We start from the raw sequence: 19,315 nt of genomic DNA, 5'->3' as shown, positions 1-19,315 counted from the left end.
TGTGGACTAAAAACGCTGCCTGCCATATCAGTAAATAATGTTGCAGCCCTCAGCCACTCCTAAGGATGAGCTCAGGGTGAAAACAGATCAGTTGCTCAGTCATGTCTCACTTTGTGACCCCATAGGCTGTAGTCGACCAAGCTCCCCTGTCCATGGGATTCTTCAGGCAATATTGGAGTCATTAGCCATCCCCTTCTCCAGGGAATCTTCCCCACCCAGGGATTGAACATGGGTCTGCTGCACTGCAGGCAGATTCTTTACCATCTGAGCCACCAGGGAAGCCCAAAAACGTAATGCCGGCCACCAAATCATCAGACTCTGCAGCTGCCACCACCCCACGCCACCCCACCTCCAGCCCCGACAGTGCACCCTGAGGAGACTCAGGGTGAGAAAGCCCAGCACACTGGCCCAGGCAGCTGAGGTACACATCAAAGGAAGAATTTCAGTGAGCCTGAGACTCCTGCATCTTCCTACACATAGGAAAGCACTCAATTCTTAGAGACATCTAGTTTTTTATTAACCAGAAATCTTTTGCTGTTCCAAGCAGCTGGTCTTTGTTCCGAAAACTCCCATATACTCCAGCTCCTCCTCTACCTCTTCGGGGCAGTCCCTCAGAGTTACCTGAGATACTGTGTCCCAGGCTTAAGTCCCCAGTTTTAGCTGCCAAATAAAAATAACTCCCAGCTTTTTAGGTTGTGTGTTTGTTTTCAGTCAACAAGATTTAATCATCATCACAGTCAATATACGCTTAAGGGATGAACACTCCTCCAGAAAATGGTTTCAAAGAAATCAATTTTTTTTTAAGTATGGAAATTCCAGAAAATATTACACCCTGTGTTATTTTATAGCCTTGAGTTCCTGGAAGAGAGTAAAAGGAAATAAACACACCATGTGTCTGCATGCTTTGGTTATTACCTTTAAGTTTCTGGAGCCTGGCGTGTTATAGAAACATTTCCAGTTTCACACTGCCCCCCCGTCCCCCCACCCACCCCGTACATAATTCATACCAAATGTCTTCCCTAAGGAGCTCTCACTGCTCGAAGTATTTTCGGATCATTCACCACAAAGATGGAAACAAACCCTGACTGAAGGTTCAGATTTTTCTACATTACACTGTATAGCCAAAATAACACCTGGAAACCTGGGGATCGTTTTGCAGCAATGATGGAAGCCAGTTCCCCTGTAACATACTAACCATGGTGAGAAAATTCCATAAAGCTATGTGTTTCTCTGCCTCAGTGTTTTTATGCATCCCAGTCTTTTCATCCTTTTATCTTTGTCTCTTTCTCATGGTAACTCTTCACAAATCATGTTATAGCGACCATTTTTTTATATCATCATATATCGTGAACACTGAATATAGTTTTGTCTTAAAAAAAGGTCCCCCATCTGTCCTGCCTGCTGCATCCCAGATCCAGCTCGGATCTCCCCAGCCACACTTCAGATAGAGCTCAAGCTACATCTGCAGTGAAAAAGCCAACCAGCAGAGCAAGCACTCAGCCCTTCAGACCTCCCGGCTTCCCTCGGTACTGTGTGGCCATGAGGTACACCTCTGATGATTCTTTCCTGCTGGCCTCGGGCTTTACAGTCCTTGTGTTCTGGAATTCCTCAGTCAGTCTCTTCTGTAACCGATGGCTCTGACTTCCAGCCCAGGTTTTACAAAGGAATGTCCCCCCGGGGTGCAGGACATCTGGAACCATGTCCAGAAGGGACAAGCACAAGCTAATGAGTGTGTCGTGGTCGAGGCCACGGATCCCTGTGGCGTTGGGTGCCATGTCACTCAGGATCACGTCTGCTCTCCCACCAGGAAGCAGCTCTTGGATTTTCCGGAAGGTTCTAGGGTCAGTCACATCAGCAGGGCACAGAAACGTTGCTCCTTCCAGGGGGAATATGTGGAGAAGATCTACCCCAAGCACAAAGCCAACAGGAGCACTGGGGTCTAAGGAAGAAATGGTGAAGGTACTTACTCACTGACACCCCGAAATCATCCCACAAAAAGTAAATGTAACAAAATAATAAAACAGAGATAAAGGGGACTTTCTCTAGCGGTCCAGGGGTTAAGAGTGTGTGCCTCAAATGCAGGGGACACAGATTCGATCCCTAGTTTGGGAATAAGATCCCACATGGCACAGACTAAAGAAAAAAAAAAAAAATATATATATATATATGTATATAAGTCAGGACCAAGAAAAAGAACTAATGTGCAAAAATGGGCACACAGGGTTTTCCTCCTAGAAAAACATGTGGCGGGCGGGGAGTGGTGGTCTTCCCTCTACATCTGAGGAAACTGAGGTTGGGAGAGGCAACATGACTGTCCCAGGGGACAGGCAGACATGGGGCCACATCCTGGCCTTGATACCCCACCTCTGACTCCATTTCACTCTCTGAGCCTTGCTCTCCGTTAAAAGGGTTCTTATCTCTGAGGAGTCTTTTTGATAAACTAAAACAGAGAAGGACATATTATTATATAAAGAGCCTCTGGATTAAATCAACAAATCCATCCTGAAGTTTAACCCAATTTCTTTCAATGTAGAAACTATTAGAATCAAGCCAAGAAACAGGGAAAGTGGACAGATGCTAAATAAGGTAAAAAACATACCCTGCCCATGTCTGAGTGATACCAGCTGTGAAATAAAAAGATGTCAGTTTCACTTCACCTGAAAGGGGATTTCCTGCCTGCAAGGCCACTGCCCCCCGCCTCGACCTCCCCCCAGCCCCTCCCAGCACCACTCCCTACACACCAGGGTGGATCCATGAAGGAACAGTCACAGACTCCGAGCTCTCTGCTTAGTAAAAAGGCTGCTCTGCGGGTGAGGGGCAGGGTATTTGATCTTATCTAAAGATGAGAAGTCCAGCTATTCTGCAGGGTGCCTCATTTTTCAAAGGCGAAAACTCTCTGCTTTCAGCCCTGGAGAGTGGGACAGCTCTCCTCCCACCTTACGCACTTGTGCTCGTTCCTTTAACGTCCCACGTACTGTAGCCCCAGGAAGTGCCTTCTAAAAGCAAATGGCAAAAAAAAAAAAAAAAAGAAAAGAAAAGAAAAAATAAATAAATAAATAAATAAAAGCAAATGGCTTTGGTTGCGTTTTTGCAACTTCTTTTGGGAGTAAAAGAACCCAAGCCATTTTATGTACCCAGTCTCTGCTTCTCCCACCTCTTCCTACAGGTTAAACTTAGCTGTTTTCCTGCTTCTCCTGAAGAGCAATTAGGGGGACCGGACCCTCAGTCATTAGGAAGTCTGTGGATAGACTCAGTGGTGGGAAAATGAACTGAAGTTTTTGACACAGATTCATTCACTTGAACAATAAACATTTACTGAGCTTGTAAGAAATGTTTTTAAACTGTTCTAAACCCCCTTGAGGCATCCTACCCAGATTAGAGACTGATGACAAAACCCAGGGAGTGGCATGCCTGGTTCTGCAGGTCACTAAACTCCTGTAGATCTCAATTTTCTCATCAGGAAGATGGGCACACACACCCATTCTAAGGTGTATGGGAGAGATCTCTGTGACCTGCCCGTGCAGGTGGTACCCTCAGAAGTTACAGTAGGAAATACAAGTGGTAAGGATTGCTACCTTAGCACTGCTCACCTACAAAAGACTCAAAGGCAATCTTGATGCCCATGATGAGGAAACTGGCTGAATACCAACAGTATAATCATTATCTGGGATAGTATGCAGCTGTTTAAACGGACGGCATCATTTTCTACCTTGTATGGATAGTTGGTTGATCTATTAGTCAGAGGCAGCTTTTTTATATATATGTTCTTAGTTAAAACCCCCAAATATAAAAGAGATAAGAACTAAGTCCCTCGAGTTGGGCCAAAGTGGAGAATCCAGAACCACGAGGGCTCCCTGGGCAGCCCCAGGAGCAACTCCAGGAAACCCCCAGGTTGATTCAGTTGTCCTGTCAAGGGAAGATGTCGCTATATCAGCAAGCAAAAAGAAATCGCTGCGATTTCTTTGCTGAGGAAAGAGACTTGACTTACAGACGGCTGTCTGATTTCGTTGCTGAGGCCACACATCAGCAGCACAGGCCCAGGACACACACCAGCGTGTCGGCCTACACGCTACTATGGTGTGGTCGCAGGTGATTTTCACCTTCACTCCCCCTTTCTACCTCCCTCTTTCATTTTGAAAATGTCAGTGTTGTTTGTATCATTCCTACTAAACCAGCACGCAGAAGCATGTGCTTTCACAAGGCGACCTGGCTGCTCTGTGCGCCCTGAAGAGGGCGGCCAGCCTGCATCCAAACCACAGTGGTCGGAAGGCCCCTGAGACAGTGCGGAGGCCCCACCTGTGCCCGCAGCGTTGACTCTCTGCACAGCCACCTGGCTCCACGCGCCAGGAGCGGCCCCACAGTCTAACACCCGGAGGCCAGGCCGTAGGATCTGGTGCCTCTCATTCATTTCCAGGAGCTTGAAGGCGCTTCGACACCGGTAACTTTCCACCTTCGCAGCTTTCACAAACGGGTCCCTCAAATGCCGCGTCAGCCACAGGTGCTCAGCGCCAGTCCGGCCCTTATAGCAACTGCCAGTGGTGTGGAACCTTTGACGCTGAAGGGAAGCCCACACCAGTTTCAAGGACCTGGTGAGGAAAAGGGAGCAAGCAGGTTGGCATCCCATAGGCCAGTGGGGCCCCAAGTTCAACCCGCACATTTTTAGAGATGGGTCTCTATGGCCCAAGTGGAAGAGGTGACTTGACAAGGCTACAGCCGGAAAGGTTTTATGGGCTGACCCACATCCCCCAGAGTCTGCATGTGTGTTCAGCCACGTCCAACTCTGAGACCCCATGGACTGTAGCCCACCAGGCTCCTCTGTCCACGGAATTTTCCAGGCAGGAATACTGGAGTGGGTTGCCATTTCCTTCCTGCCATTTCCAGGGGATCTTCCCAACCCAGGGATCCAACCCTGTCTCTTATGTCTCCAGCATTGGCAGGTGGATTCTTTACCACTAGCACCACATAGGAAGCCCAAAGTCTATATGAGAAAGTCCTAACCCCCAGTACCTCAAGATGTGACTTGTCTTTAATGAGGTAATTAAGGTAAAATAAAGTCATGTGTGTGTGCTAAGACGCTTTAGTCGTGTCCGACTCTCTGCGACCTATGGACTGTAGCCTGTCAGGGTTCTCTGTCCATGGGCATCTCCAGGCAGGAATACTGGAGTGTGTCGCCATTTCCTTCTCCAGGGGATCTTCCCAACCCAGGGATTGAACTCGCATTTCTTATGTCTCCTGCACTGGCATGTGGGTTCTTTACCACTACCTTAAATGGTAAATGGGTGGGCTCTATCCAATACTGGTGTCCTTATAAGAAAAAAATCAAGACACAGACACACACAGGACAAAGACCACATGAAGACACAGGGAGAAGACGGCCGTCTGTAAGTCAAGGGGAGAGGCTTCAGAGACTGATCCTGCTGACAACTTGATTTCAGTTTTCCAGATTCCAGACACTCAGCAAGTAAATTTCTTGCTCTTTCATTCGCCCATCCTGGGGTGCCTGTTACAGGAACCTGAGCAAACTAATCCAGCAGGCCTCTCCTCTGTGGTCAAAAGATGTTTTTCTCTCCCGAGTTTTCTTCACAAGAAAATCTCAAATGGTAATGATAGTCACTTTGTACCAACCAAAGATTTCCCAGTACTGGTTGAAAACACTGATAAATTTCATGAAACGAACATTCTTTCTCACAGGATACAAATTTTCATTGGGCTTTAAGAGATTTAAAAAAAAACACAGGAGGACAGGTCCTTTGCCTTACTTACTTCCACCGCTTTGGCGGGCAGCACAGGGTCTGACCAACCTGTCACATTTCTTAATAAAATTGAACTTGCCCTGTGTATAACTCAGAAGGGCAATTTTCAAGCCTCTTTGGAAAGTGGGGCTTTTAAGTTTATTGACTGCCATGGGTTATCTACACCTCCCTTTATTTAGCTCTCAGAACAACCCTACAAAGTATCTACATTCTTTTCTTCTGAGGAAAAAAAAAGAACTATTATTAGTCCCATGGCTCCCAGGCGAAGTTCCCTCAGAATGAAAACATGTTGACAAAGATCTGGAGACAATACTTTTGAACTGCTGCCTTCAGAAGGCGTAAGGAGCCTCAGGGAAAGAGGGCATAGTGGTCCTGGGCGCCGAGTTAACTCCAACCGTCAGCGGAACGGTGGAGAGGGGAGTTGCACACCCCAGGTCCACCTGATGTGGGCAGCTGACCGCCAGCCCCACCCCATGACCAGGGTCCAGCCACACGGGCCTCTCGTTTCCGTGACACACGCTTCAGGCCTGCGGTGCTCTGCAAGAGCGACACCTCCAACAGCAGCGCCCCCTCCTCTCCCTAAAGGCCTCTCCAGCCCTCGGCCCGCCGTCGCTCCTAGGGAGCCCTGGCTGGTCCGAGCACAGACGGTCCGCTCTAGTCATCTCGCTGGGGCTGACCCGACCCCTTTCCGGGCAGGACGAGGTAAGTTCTGAGCCCCTTTTCGGACACGAAAAATGGGGCCGGCGTCTGGCCACTCCGCCTCCCGCACGCATGCAGTAGGTGCTCCATTAATTCCCACTGATCGCCAGCCGCCGCGCCCACCGACCGCCCGCCTCAGCCGCCTCACCGCTCACCCGGCCATGGACGCGGACCAGCTCCCGCAGCCGCCACAGGAAGTGCCGGTCTCACTTCCGGCCCGAGGCCACGCCCCCGGAAGCGGCGCGTGGGTTCGAAAGGCGCGCTCAGTGCCGGGGCCTGGGTGAGCGCGGGTGCGAGAGCACAGGTGAGCAGGGTATGCGGCCGCCGGGGATGGGCCTGGGACCCGCCGGAGGGCAGCTGGAGGCCCTACACGGGCGACCAGATACAGGAGCCGAGCCTGGCGCTCGACGGCGTGTTGTCTCTTTAAGCCCTAGTCACGGGCCTCAGTGGACCGGTGATCCCGCTCAGAGGACACCCTGCTGAGAAAGGGGTCCGCCTGGCCCCTGACGTCAAGTGGGCACCCTGGGGACCCGCCTGACGGTAGTGCCAAGGCTGTGGCCAACTGGACTTCCACAGCAGGTAGACCCAGAGTTCGGTACTGGCTCTGGAGTTTGATTTTCTGTCAGACTTAGCTTTTCTGAGCTTCAGTTTCCTTGGCTGAAAACAGAAGCCAAGTCTCAGCTCACAGGGTTGTTGGGTCTGTTAAGTGGGATACGTTTTGGAAAGTATATGATCCGTGCCTAATAACTGACAGCTGAGATTCCTAACTAATTTAGGAAGTCAGGGCTTTGCGCCGTAACAGGTCAGCAACATGACAAAGTCCACAGGTTAAAGGGAAGCTGGACCCAGAGACCCACTTCTGCACAACCGGCCGCCAGCACCGGGACCTAGGCCTCAGTCCCTGTTCTCGGACACCGTAACTTCCCAGGAGCATCCCTGGTCCCGAATCCTGCCTCTTGTCCAGTGTGGGCCCCAGACCAGGATGAGGATGGGTGGACAGGGAGCACGGTCCTGGACCTCCAGCATGTCTCCAGCAGTGACCAGATGTCCCCTGCAGGTCTTTCTCTGGACCCTACACACACACACACACACATTCAGGCAGGAGCGGCGTTCCAGGCCCTGAGCACCAGGTCCCAGAGCAGCAGTGGTTGTGAGCAGAACCTGAAAACCTGTCATAGCAGGGGAGACAGACCAGGCCTCGCTGGGTGGGCTCTCCACGATCAGAGCTGTACCTTTCTTGGGAATCTGGGGGTCTGCTGCTGCAGGGAGGCAGAAACCAGAACCCAATAACCAGAAGGCCTCATAATGAAAAGGCCAAGACCAAAAGCCAGACGCAAGAACCATTGGGTAAAAAGCATGGTTCATTTCATGCCAGGTGGGCTTAGATGTGGACGCAGGAGCAAGAACAGCCCTGCGCTAAGGAGAGAGGCAGGGTCGACCTGGCCATTGCCTGACCTGCATCACCCCAGCAAGCAAAGGGCCCAGGGCTGATGCCACTGGGTCGGGGGGCCAGGTCTCCATCTGCCCCAGAAAATCTGCCACATTGGGCAGAACTTGGCCGTCACCTCTCCCTGCTCTCCAGGACACATTTCCAGTCCACCTGGCCACCAAAATGCCCATGCTTCCATCCACACCCTGTCCACACCCCAAATCAAGCTGACCCAGCCCCTTGCCTTCCTCACAGAACCCACGGGCACCATGCGCACCTCAAGGCTCTACACGTTGGTCCTGGTGCTGCAGCCTCAGCGAGTCCTCCTGGGCATGAAGAAACGAGGCTTCGGGGCCGGCCGGTGGAACGGCTTTGGGGGCAAAGTTCAAGAAGGAGAGACCATCGAGGACGGGGCCAAGAGGTGAGGGGAGGGGCAGGCCCGACTGCAGAGCCAGCTTCCACAGGGGACAAGGATTCAGGCTGTAGAGCCAGACCCCTGACCACTCAGAGCCATGTGACCTGGAGCACAGGCTGAATCCTTGAGCCTCAGTTTCTTCATCTGCAATGTGGGGATAATAGTATCTACGACCTCTTGGTTTCCCTGGTGGCTCAGTCAGCAAAGAATCCACCTGCAATGCAGGAGAGCGCCTACAATACAGGAGACCTGAGTTCTATCCCTGGGTCAGGAATATTCCCTGGAGAAGGAAATGGCAACCCACTCCAGTATTCTTGCCTGGAGAATCCCATGGACAAAAGAGCCTGCCAGGCTAAAGTTCATGGGGTCACAGGAGTCATACACAACTTAGCAACTAAACCACCACCACCACAACTACCTCTTAGGATTGTTATGAGGATTTAGTGAGAAAATAAGCGTGAGGACTGAACGGGGCCTGGCACGTGGTCCAGGCCGAGTATACCTTGGCTTGCTGCTGTGTGGTGGTGGTTTGGGTGGAAAAGTCATGGTTTCTTCTTTCTAGCCAAGGGGCTGGCCAGTCACTTGGCTTCTTCATTGGTTCAGGGGAGCTGATGATGAGCGTATCTGGGACCTTTCACTGACAGTCTCCGTTCTTCCTCGACACCAACTACATTCCCATGGCAAGAACTGAAGCCCAGAGACACGGAGCAGGCCCGAGGTCACACAGCCCTCCAGACTTTAGCCTCTTTGCCTTCTTGTCCCTCAGGCTCGTGGGGATAAATTCAACACCCTGTGTCATCCATTGAGCCCACACGGTCTGGTCCATCGCCTCCTTCCCATCCCTGCCCCCCGCGTCAGGACACCCCCTGACAAAGGACTGCGGAGCCCCTGCAGGTGGGAGGTCAGACGGTGGCACGTCCCCATGCCCAAGGCAGAGGCTGAGACCCGCTCCACGAGGCCGCAGCGCCGTGCGCCCAGCTCTGCAGTCAGCCCCCCGGCCCCTGGGGCGGCTCTGGCTCCTTTCCTGGCCCGTGCGTGTAGCTGCTCCTCAGTGGCGGCCCCGCTCTGACGGGCAAGGTCTCGGCAGCCTTGGTGTCAGGTGCCCTGCCCTTTGGGGTTCCAGGGTGGGCCCCACTTCAGGGCCTGGGTTAACGTGCACTCCTCACTCACCTGCAGACTCGGGTGGCATGTGGGGCTGGCTCTGTCTTCCTGTGTGCAGGACATACTTGGGGGGGGCCACTTGAGCCCCAAGGAAGATGCATTCTCCTCCTGGGGGGGTCAGTTGCTGGCACGTGGGGGCCAGCGGCACCTTGCAGCCAGGTTCGGGCTCTGGGTGTGGAGCAGGCCCGCCGTCCTGGCCAGCGTTCCCAGAGCTGGTGAGGACGCAGAGCGTGGTGTTCAGAGAACTCCCGCAGGCCGGGCTGGGGGAGGGAGAGCAGGCGGGCTCTCAAGCTCCGCAGCGGGCTCCGGACCACAGGGTCCCGCACCTCCGCCCCGCTCCCACCGGGGCGCTCGGCTGTCCATGGCTTGGTTTAAAGTGTCACTCGTCCTATTCCCTGCCTGCCATCTGGGGAACATCCCAGAGATGCAATCAGACACGTTAGCAGAACTGGAACAGTATCATCTCCGGCTGCCTGATTATCCAGGCCTGAAACGGAGCCTTGGCTCTGACACCGAGGAGATGACTGATATTTCATGCCCCCCCATGGACTCGGGGAAGATGAACCCAAATTAGTCAAAACAGTGAATCAGTCGGTGACGTTTTTAAAAACAAGCTCCGCCAGCCTGCTGCCAGAGGTGGGGAGGCCCCGCTCAGTGCTTCTATTACGTCTAATTGGGGAGCCATTTGCACCCCCACTAGCAAAAACACACTCATTTTTTTAGGTCATGTCTAGTTTTGATTAATCATTGCAGTGAGTACGTTCCGGCTTTCGGAACATCACTCGGGCCGTACTGAATAGCAGCAGGTGGACCCAGTTCCTCTCCTGGCCTCACGGGGAGGTTAGGGCAGAGTCTAGGCTCAGGACGGGGACTGTTTAAATAAGACCGTTTAACCCAACGTGCATGTTTAATGAACACACTGGTTTCCCTGACTCCTAGTCGTGGGCACAGGAAGTAATTATGCACTGTGTTCCTAACAGAACTCCGAGATCAGAGCTTAAAGAGACCTTTTTATAACCTACAGCTCTAAAAGGTCAGACATAATTAGAACAGTTTTACAGCCACAGAAATAAATTCAGAGCAGTGGGGAAGTGAGAGTCGCTAACAGGAGACACAGGCGCTGAGCTTCACGGCTGCAGGGCTCGTGGGGCCCCCAGAGCCCACAGCAGACCCTCCAGAAAGCGCGGTCCCAGATGGCGAGAAGCAGGCCAGGGGAGGGGCTGGGGCAGAGGCTGTGCCTAAGGGCGCTAGGCAGGAAGGTTTCGCGATGCGCTGGTGGGGTGCTTATCCTCTGATACACCACGGCAGAGAAACTGGTTGGATTCCTGCAGGCGTGGATTGTGTGAGAAGCACAGGTCCCAGGTACAGGTGCTGTCTGCAGTTTTCGAAGGACAGAGACCCGAAGGGAAGATGCCAGTGGTCATGAGGGTTCTTGCTGGGCGACCAGGCCACGTGTGTTCGCTGAAATGCCTACAGCACGTATACGGCTTGGGGAAGTGTTGTTAAACAGGCACGCATGTTTAGGGGGGGCATGCTCGTTTCCTCGTGAATCAGCTGACTTGTGAGCTCAGGTGGAGCAACCAGCCCCCGGCCCCTCCTCCAGCACAGGTAGGGGTCAGGGAGAGAACTGGGGGCGGGGGGTCCTGAGAAGGATGGCACAGTGAGGAAGGCCCGAACTCTTCCCCCACAATCAAGTTCAGATGAGGCATGAGGTCTCGGCGGGAGGGCAGGGATGTCTGCTTGGTGAAGAGGTAAAACCACCCCTGCTCTGGGAACGAGGCTAGAGGAACCTGTGGGCTGATGGGGAGCTCCGCGCAGGGCAGGCCAGAGCGGGACTCTGGGCAGGAAGGCTTTGGCTCGGGACCCGGCGGCTGCAGGAGGAGCTGAGTGGGCGGGTGGGGGCTCCTGGCTCTAGCGCGGCCCTCCCCCCCATGGGACCACCAAGCGGCCGCGCGGGGCCAGGCCAGGGCTGCCCCTCTGTGCCCCCAGGTGCTCAGCTGGTGGGGGGCGCATCTGAGCGCCCGAGAGAGCAGTCCCAAACCCGACCCCTTGGCCACACACATGCACTCTCCACGCCTCCATCCACTCATCTCCACTCTGGTTCCACGTGGACGCAGGCGCCTCGACTTCACTGTCGCCTCCCACCCGCCCGTCTGCCCGCAGGGAGCTGCAGGAGGAGAGTGGGCTGACCGTGGACAGGCTGCACAAGGTGGGCCAGATCACGTTTGAGTTCACGGGAGACCCCGAGCTGATGGACGTGCACGTCTTCTGCACGGACAGCGTCCAGGGCACGCCTGTGGAGAGCGACGGTGAGTGCAGGCCGGGAGAGGCGGCCCCACGCCCCCCGCTCCCTCCTCTGCTGTAAAAAGTCCCGTCGCCCGGGTGAAATAGCACAGGATGCCAAGCCCTTTGCACGGAGCAACTCAGCGAAGCCCTCGCAGAAAGTCAGTCTGAGATCCAGGCTGGCGTCGGTGACTGCCTTTTCGTCCCCTGCAGAGATGCGCCCACAGTGGTTCCGGCTGGACCAGATCCCCTTCAGGGACATGTGGCCGGACGACAGCTACTGGTTCCCGCTGCTGCTTCAGAGGAAGAAGTTCCGCGGCTACTTCAGGTTCCAGGGGCAGGACACCATCCTGGACTACACACTCCGTGAGGTGGACGCCATCTAGGGCGGCGCCGGCTCGCCCCCTCAGACCCCGAGACCCCTGCCTGGCCATGCCCTGGCCTCCAGTCTGTCTGGAGCAGGGCTGGATGGAAACGCAAATAAAACTTTTTTGACACTTCCCGCCAGGCCTCACCATGACCCGCCCAGTCTGTCCTCGGGAAGCCTCCAGACGTGCCAGGGTGTGACCTGCATCATCAGACAAGGATGGGCAGAGACACGGGCCCAAAGGGCAAGGGCCCGGCTGGCTTGGGAGGCCCGCGGGGATGTGTGAGGGGTCCCAGGGTGTGCTAGGGGCCGTCTCCTCCCACCCCCACCCACCCCAGATAAGGGGAAGCCGAGGGCCGGTCAGTGCCCAGGGCTCACACCCCAGTCTCATCTGCCATCAGCTGGTTGCCCTCCCACCCCCGAGGCAGGCTGTTCCCATCCTGGCTTCGGACCCCTGGGGGGGGCGCGGGAGGGTCATCAATCTGTCACACACAGACTCATAGCCTGACGCAGCTTTTATAAATATGTTTAATGATAGTTGTTCCTGTAAGTTCACTGATAAAAATCTCGGAATGTAGCTCATTTGTAAACAATTCCAGTTAATTGGATGTGGTGGTCATTGACTCCTGCAGCCTCATAAAGTGCTTCATACATAAACCGACTCGCACAAAGCAAGAAAAAAGGCCTCAGATGCAGGGCCGCCCTGAGCTCCGGCGGCCGGGGCTCGGCCGAGTCCCCCCCTCCACGGCTTCGCCCAGCAACTAGGCCACGGCTGAGTCACACCGAGTCCGCCAGACACAGGCTGTAGGGACGTGGCCTGAGGGCACACCCCACGAGGCCACGCTTAGTCCTCCCGGACCGCGGAGGGACCGGGGCTCCCGCTGGGGTCACAGAACCGGTGTCCTTTCCCGGGCGCGGCCAGGCTCTCCCTGGGGGCGAGGAAAGCCTGGGAGCAAGAAGGACGCAGAGGGTGTGGGGACCTCAGTCCAGGAGCAGCCTCTCCTCGCTCTCCCCCGGCAAACACTAATCAGAAAGCCCGCATCCAGCAGCCCAGGGTGGGGAGGGGGGCGGGGGTTCTGGGGAAAAGGCGCCTTCGTCCCCAGCTGCCGGCAGGGGGACAGAGCATGCCCCCATCGCCCCCAGCCTCCTGATGCCACCTCTCCTGGGTGAGGAGGATGCAGACTAGGAAGCGCCCCCCCCCACCCCCGCAGCCCCTAAAGAAGTGCGTGCTCCCCGTGTCCACGTGGGACCCAGTCCTCCAGGAGCGGTCACCCCGGAACAGGATCTCGAGTCTTTGGTGCCAGAACTCGCCCGGTGACCCGTGTGGGGAGATGCCCCCCCCGCCCCCAACCTGTGCTGCTGGCCCAGGGCCTCGGGGGCCGTCGGCTCACACCAAGGTTGCTCTGGGGGCACCGGCAGGACCCACGTGCGGCGGGCCCAGGCCAGGGCGGGACACGCTGCATCCTGCATCAGACGTGCGTCAACTCGCAGGGATGCCCACCCGTCTTCCAGAGCCTCCAGGCCCTACATGTGGACCTCAGATGGAGGGCAGACCCCAAACCAGGCGCGTGTTCCCGAGAAACCCTCGGGAGCCCTCCCCTGCAGTCACCCTGCTCCAACCACCCCCCCCCCACCCCCGAGCAGAGAGCCGTGAGGGCTTGGGGCAGGCGGGTTCCAGGCCTGGCTTCCACGTCGAGGGTCCAGAGCAGAAACACCTGGCCCCAGGCGGACACAACCCCACTGGGCTCAGACGCCCAGCCGGAGTGAGCGGAAGGGAGGCTGGAAGGGGGTCCCGTTGCTCCGAAGAGGAGAGGTCACCAGCAGACATGCCCGCGCCCACTGCGCGGCCAGCCTTGGCCCGCCCAAGGCGGGACGGCAGCCGTCTGAACCTGGACAGACCCAAGGCGGAGGCACCAGCTCCGGAGCCCCCAGACACCGCGGTCCCTCTGTCTCCCCCGCCCCAGCCCGGCGGGCACGTGGATGTGAGCGTGGAGGCAGGCACACACACGCCAGGGCCGCCAGGGCGCTCCCCGGGGTACGTGGGGGAACCCGCTCCAGGGACCAACCCACTCCCACCACCAGGCTGCCGGCCACCGCGCACACCCCAGGCGGCCCCGGCCTTGCTCCCCGAGAGGGAGGGGAGCCACCGCTACCTGGACCCCTGGCCCCGCCGGCGGCCCCCTGCAGGGGGCGTCAGCCCAACACACGGACCCTTGGGGTGGGGGCGGGCACCGACTGAGGGAATCAAACAGGGACACACCGTTCGGAAAGAGGTTTTAGTGAGGGCGCCGAGCTGTCCCCGAGCCCCCGGGCACTAGTGAGCAGACAGGCCGTCCTGGGGGGGCCGCGGGGGGGCCGGGGCGCCGGGCGGTCCCACGAAGAGGCAGCGAAGCTTGGGCTGCAGGTCGTTCCACACCTTGCTCATCTGCGGGAGGAGGGGGCGGGCCAGCTGAGGGGCAGCGGGGGACAAGCAGCACAGACACCCCGCGTCCCCAGCCCCAGAGCGGCTTCCCACCCCTGCCCTGCAGTCCCCCCACCGCCAGGGGCCACGGGGGCTGCTCCCTCTGCCCCGCACACGGACAGACGCGTGCAAGATGCCCCGTAAGGGACTTTAGGGAACTTCAGCACTGGGTCGCTCCCGCCAAAGGCTCTGCAGCGAGGCCGCAACAACGTCCACGGAAGGAAGGCAGAAATGAGGCACGAGCCGGGCGCCGCGCCGTGGCTCCCGGGCCCTGCAGGCAGGGGCCGTGGGCACGGGCAGGAGGGGAGCCGGGCAGCGAGGGGCCGTCTGAGACGGGCACTGGGGCAGAACGGCTCAGGGGCTGCTGAGAGCAGGGCGGCCTGGGGCATGTGCGGCGAGTGCAGCCGCCGAGTTTGGAGACGGGGGACTGAGTCGCCCACGGAGGAGAAACAGCGCTGCGGCAAGCGACGTGCCCGCCTTCTGCCTGTCGCCCTGCGGCCCCCGGACCTGCCTGTGAGCGCTAACCACCGTGCGGCCCTGCCCCCGGCCGAGCGCCCTGCTGCTGCCTCAGCGCACGTGCAGTTCCCAAACGGTGCCCGAGGGCGCCCCGGGCACCCCAGCGAACTCCAGGGGCACCAGGAACTACGGGAAACATGCAGAGGAAGCTCTGCGCTGGTCACAGGCCACGCAGACCACCGCCGTGAGCCTGCCCGGAGCCAAGAGCTGACACCCAGGACGGGTGGGCAGGGACTCTGCCCTCGGACCGCTGTGAGCACCAACGTGCTAAGAAAGCCAAGAACCAGCTGCAGACAGCGCGGGCCGGGCTGCCTCAGGCTGCAGGGTCCCCTCATGGGCACAGCTCCCCAGCCCCTCACACCAACACCCCACCTCTCTGCTCTTATCCCGGGATCTGTGCGCCCCACCGCTGACCTTCCCTGCAGCTCCTCCTGAGGCCGGGGACCCCGACCCCCCACCCCGCGCCCCCCAACCACGAGGACGGCCTCACGGTCTCCCCGGCTACCAGGAGACCACAGAATCCGCCAAGAGCCGTGTCAGGTCCTGGCGCCTGCCGCCCGCCCAGGTCAGTCGTCAAGGTCAGCCGGGCAGCCGCTTCAGGAAGGAGGGCGCCCGCCGGCCCGGACCCACCTCCTTGTGCCCTTGGATCTGGGAGTTGACGAAGGCCCCGAGGATGTGGGAGGTGAGCGGCAGGTAGACGTGGACCAGCTGCGTCTCCTGGTGCAGGCAGTACAGCGAGAAGTAGTTGCGGAGCTCCATGGTCTGGATCACGTTCTCCTGCTGCAGAGCAGAAAGGCCCTGGCGCCCGGCCCAGCACAGCGGGGAGTGGGCGCCCCCCCAGGCCGGCCCGAGCCCTGTCACTGGGGCACAGGCGTCAGGGTCCCGGCAGCTCACGGAGCCCCCCAACGCACACACACAGGATGGCAGGGAGGATGGCGGGCCCGCCCGCACCCGGCGGGGACGCACCTCCACGAGGCGGGACTCCAGCTGCTCCACGGACTCCGGCTCGCGGCTCTGCGCGGTGGCGCTCATCATCTGCCTCTTCATCAGGCTGTATTTGTGCAGCGCCCGTTGGTGCTTGTGCAACACACCCTTCTCGTGCCGCTCGCACAGGTCCTGGGGGCGGGGGCGGTCAGGGCTCCGGCCTCGGGGGGCCCCGCCCCCTCGGATGCCCCACCTGCACCCCGCTCTGCACGCTCAGTAGTCGCGGGAGGGACAGCCCAGGGGAGCTGCCCAGGGCCAAGCTGCGAGGGGCTCACGGTGCACATCAGCCCAGCCCGGGACCCGCGGGGACGCGTGCACGCCAGGCCGGCTCCAGACCGCACACCGTGGACTGAGCGTCCCCAGGAAGCTGGCATGCCGCCAGCAGCAAGACCAGACAGGCTCCCGAGGGAAGATGCTCTGCATCTCCCTGGGGCCCCAGGAGAAGCCGGTCAGAGGCCTTGTGGGAACAGGAGCCGCGGAATCACAGGCTGCAGCTGCAGAGGCCACCCGGCCGCCACCCCAGGATTCCCTTCTAGAACCTTCCGCACCAGGGCCGGGGCAGCACCCTGAGGTCAGCACCAAGGCCTCACAGGGAGTCAGCCCGCCACCAAAGATCAGCAAGGCGCCCCAGCCCCGAGCTGAGGTCTGACTTCCAGCAACCTCCTCCTGCCTGTCTGCACACTGGAGCCACACCCCCCGTGGGCAGCCTGCAGGAGACCCCTCCACCCTCCGCAGCCCTGACCTCAGGCTCTTGCCCCACCCCCCAGAGCCACACCCTTGAAAGGTCACAGGATATTTTCAAGCAGCTGCGAGACTCACTTTGTAGGACTGCAGCAAGTCCAGGAAGAGGTTCAGCTTCTCCACCACATCGTTCTCTTCCTGTTTGCCCTGGAAAACACGGGGCGGGTGGGCCAACACCGCCCGAGCACATGGCCGGAGTCGAACCGAGGCCGTGGGCTCGGCCACGCAGGTGTCCTGCCCTCCTGACGGGCAGGGGACACGGAGAATGGAGGCTCCTCCCCGCATGTGTGGCGGGGGTGCCTCCTACACGCGACAGTCGCTACCAAGTCCCGGTTCTGGTACCGATGCTTTGCAAGACCCTAAACCACCAGCACACGTGCCTTTAAAAAAAAACCGGTCACTGCGGAAGAAACGCCCCCTTGAGTCTCACCTATCTGGCTGGGACACAGTTATCAGGCCTCCCAGCTGGTCTGGGGAGAATAAAACCAGGACACATTAAAACAGAATTGAGAACGAGCCCTCCAAGGTCTTCACTTGCACAGCAAGCGTGAGATGGAACCCCGGCCCTGACAGTGACAGTCCTAAGGGGCCACTTCTCCATCTAACACAGTTAACACTGAGCTGATTTTACTCCAACACAGAAACCACCAAAGACACTGAGGAATGTTCAGGAAACTGCACCCCTGCAGACACGACGGTGTGTGTGAGGAATCCGAGAAGCTCAGAGGCAGACTACAAACCACACCCCATCAGAGGCCACACGCCCCCTCTCCTTGGGGCAGAAACCGCATCCACTTCCGGGTCAGAGGAGACCCCGAGTCAGGGGCCCCCACCTGCTGTGTGCACCCCCTCCCAGGTAACCTGTCCGAGAGGGGCTGTGGGCCAGGGCCTGGGTCCCAGCTCCCCTCGCAGGCTTTACAGACTCTCAGTAGAGGGTCGAAGCTTAAATGAAAAGCTGTCCCCAGCTGGTCCAGCCCTCTCGTTTCTAATCATGGAGAAAGGACCTGGGGACGAGTGCGGGGTGAGGTCCCTGTGTGAGACTCGGGCCAGCGCAGAGAGCAGGCTGCCTGGGCTCACCCCGTCTATACCCGGCCAGCCCTCTGACACCACGCTCTCCGTTCCCCCTCAGACCCAGAGATGGGCCAGCTCAGCGCCAACTCCAGGAGACGCGGACATCGCCCATCACTCAGTTTCCAAAGAGAACCCACGGGCAGGGCGACCGCGGAGGAAGAAAACCGAGGACTTTCCACACCAGGAACGCAGTTAGATTCCCGTTCCAACACTCAAGAGCTGTGTGGGCCGCTGAGCACGCACCTGGAGCCTGAAAACCCCCGCATCTGCCCATTGCTGACTCACTACTAAGGCGCTTCGGGCCTCTGCCGGGCAGCAAGGCCTCCACGGGGACAGCATTTCAGCGCATTGAAAACCGCCCACCAGCAGCCTAAAGCCCATTTCCCCAAGAGCCAGGAAGCACGCACTCACCCCTAAACTTATGTAACAGTTTTATAGCCTAAGAGCACCCAGATGGACCTCTCTTTTCCCTCTGACTGAAAATTAGTCCCCAGCAACAAGACTGTCTGCAGACTTCTATTATACAAGTAACACTGCCCGCAGAACAGAAGTGTTTCTTGAGGTTAACTGGGCGTCCAGGGTGAGACCTGGGTGGGGCCTCTGGGGTGCTGGGAGCCCAGTTGCTCTGATGAGTCATCAAGTGGCCGAACGCTACCTGACCAGGAGAGCAAAACAGGGCTGCCTGTGCACTCAGGGCGCCCGGGCAAGCGCCAGGTTACAGCTTCAAGGTCAGGGCAGACCTCACAGTCTCAGCACAGTCGGCTCTCCGCGACGAGGACCCAGTGTGTCCCCGGCATCAGCAAGCCTCAAGAGCGTGAAGATCTCCCGGGAGCCACGCGGGACAGACGGGGACGTGCAGAGCCGGCCGGCAGCCGCGGCGCCCTCACACAGGACTCACAGTCCTGACGTCCCCCCAGGAGGGGATGCCCGCGCACCGCGGCTCAGAGGTCCTTGGGGACAGGCGCCCGGGGGCCACGCCCACTCACCTGCTGCGCGGCCTTGTCAGCCAGCAGCGCGAACTCCACCGACAGGCCTTTCAGCGCCTGTTTGAGGGACCCCCATGTGCCGCTGTTCAGTGAGGCCCAGGAGGGGAGCGGGGTCGTGTCGGACCCCAGAGCACTGAGGGAAGAGGAGACACTCAGAAACGCAGGCCCGGAAGCCGGGCAGGCAGCCAACGCGACACCCACTTCCCGACACCATGCCCACCCCCAGGGCGCCCTGCGCATCTCCTAACCCAGACCCCCACTGCTCAAAGAGCAGCCACCTGGGGCGTCTGTGAGAAAGGTGGGACTTCTGCCCTCCGAGATCTGAACCACGTCGGTGAGACCAGGCTGGAGGCACGCAGTTCCGGGGAGAGCCACGGGGGGGGGGGGGGGGTGGCGGCGGGAGACGAAGGCCTCTTCTCAGGTCTGATCCGGACAATGGAGGGGGGCGG

General features: G+C 58.3%; 3 protein-coding genes across 11 annotated transcripts in view; 1 reads left to right on the top strand and 2 right to left on the bottom strand.

The window, feature by feature from the left end:
- Positions 1 to 696: 696 nt before the first annotated feature.
- MRM2 (mitochondrial rRNA methyltransferase 2) lies at positions 697 to 6,654 on the bottom strand. Its single transcript, XM_043456249.1, has 3 exons — positions 6,608 to 6,654; positions 4,297 to 4,586; positions 697 to 1,939 (listed from the first exon to the last, which is right to left on the bottom strand). The coding sequence occupies exons 1-3, from the start codon at positions 6,613 to 6,615 to the stop codon at positions 1,497 to 1,499; spliced, it is 741 nt and encodes a 246-aa protein (XP_043312184.1). The 5' UTR covers positions 6,616 to 6,654; the 3' UTR covers positions 697 to 1,496.
- NUDT1 (nudix hydrolase 1) lies at positions 6,250 to 12,243 on the top strand. 2 transcript variants are annotated; one of them, XM_043456251.1, is made up of 4 exons: positions 6,250 to 6,455; positions 8,137 to 8,302; positions 11,621 to 11,766; positions 11,954 to 12,243. In XM_043456251.1, the coding sequence occupies exons 2-4, from the start codon at positions 8,151 to 8,153 to the stop codon at positions 12,124 to 12,126; spliced, it is 471 nt and encodes a 156-aa protein (XP_043312186.1). In that variant the 5' UTR covers positions 6,250 to 6,455; positions 8,137 to 8,150; the 3' UTR covers positions 12,127 to 12,243. The 2 variants fall into 2 exon arrangements, with proteins under 2 accessions (XP_043312186.1, XP_043312185.1); XM_043456250.1 differs by having other exon boundaries at positions 6,272 to 6,756.
- Positions 12,244 to 14,369: 2,126 nt separating this feature from the next.
- Positions 14,370 to 19,315, bottom strand: part of SNX8 (sorting nexin 8) — a 39,249-nt gene continuing 34,303 nt past the window's right edge. For all 8 annotated transcript variants that reach the window (XM_043456244.1, XM_043456247.1, XM_043456241.1 and 5 more), the window contains exons 7-11: positions 18,867 to 18,999; positions 16,888 to 16,956; positions 16,051 to 16,200; positions 15,715 to 15,864; positions 14,370 to 14,532 (exon numbers count right to left, since the gene is read on the bottom strand). In XM_043456244.1, coding sequence (XP_043312179.1) covers positions 14,422 to 14,532; positions 15,715 to 15,864; positions 16,051 to 16,200; positions 16,888 to 16,956; positions 18,867 to 18,999 — 613 coding nt within the window. In that variant the 3' untranslated portion in view covers positions 14,370 to 14,421. The remainder of the gene's footprint in view (positions 14,533 to 15,714; positions 15,865 to 16,050; positions 16,201 to 16,887; positions 16,957 to 18,866; positions 19,000 to 19,315) is intronic.

This window comes from Cervus canadensis, chromosome 32 (genome assembly GCF_019320065.1).
Source record: "Cervus canadensis isolate Bull #8, Minnesota chromosome 32, ASM1932006v1, whole genome shotgun sequence".
Taxonomy (NCBI): Eukaryota; Metazoa; Chordata; class Mammalia; order Artiodactyla; family Cervidae; genus Cervus; species Cervus canadensis.
The sequence above is the reverse complement of the archived record's forward strand: the minus strand, read 5'-3'. Positions and strand labels throughout refer to the sequence as shown.

What these genes read in the sequence shown, in the direction of transcription:
- MRM2 (XM_043456249.1), bottom strand. An exon ending in AGTCAACGCTGCGGGCACAG is followed by an intron (nt 1,940 to 4,296) that starts GTGGGGCCTCCG and finishes TTTCTTCCTTAG; the next exon opens with ACCCCAGTGCTCCTGTTGGC.
- NUDT1 (XM_043456251.1), top strand. Translation starts at nt 8,151, where the DNA reads ATGCGCACCTCAAGGCTCTACACGTTGGTCCTGGTGCTGCAGCCTCAG. An exon ending in ATCGAGGACGGGGCCAAGAG is followed by an intron (nt 8,303 to 11,620) that starts GTGAGGGGAGGG and finishes GTCTGCCCGCAG; the next exon opens with GGAGCTGCAGGAGGAGAGTG. An exon ending in CACGCCTGTGGAGAGCGACG is followed by an intron (nt 11,767 to 11,953) that starts GTGAGTGCAGGC and finishes CGTCCCCTGCAG; the next exon opens with AGATGCGCCCACAGTGGTTC.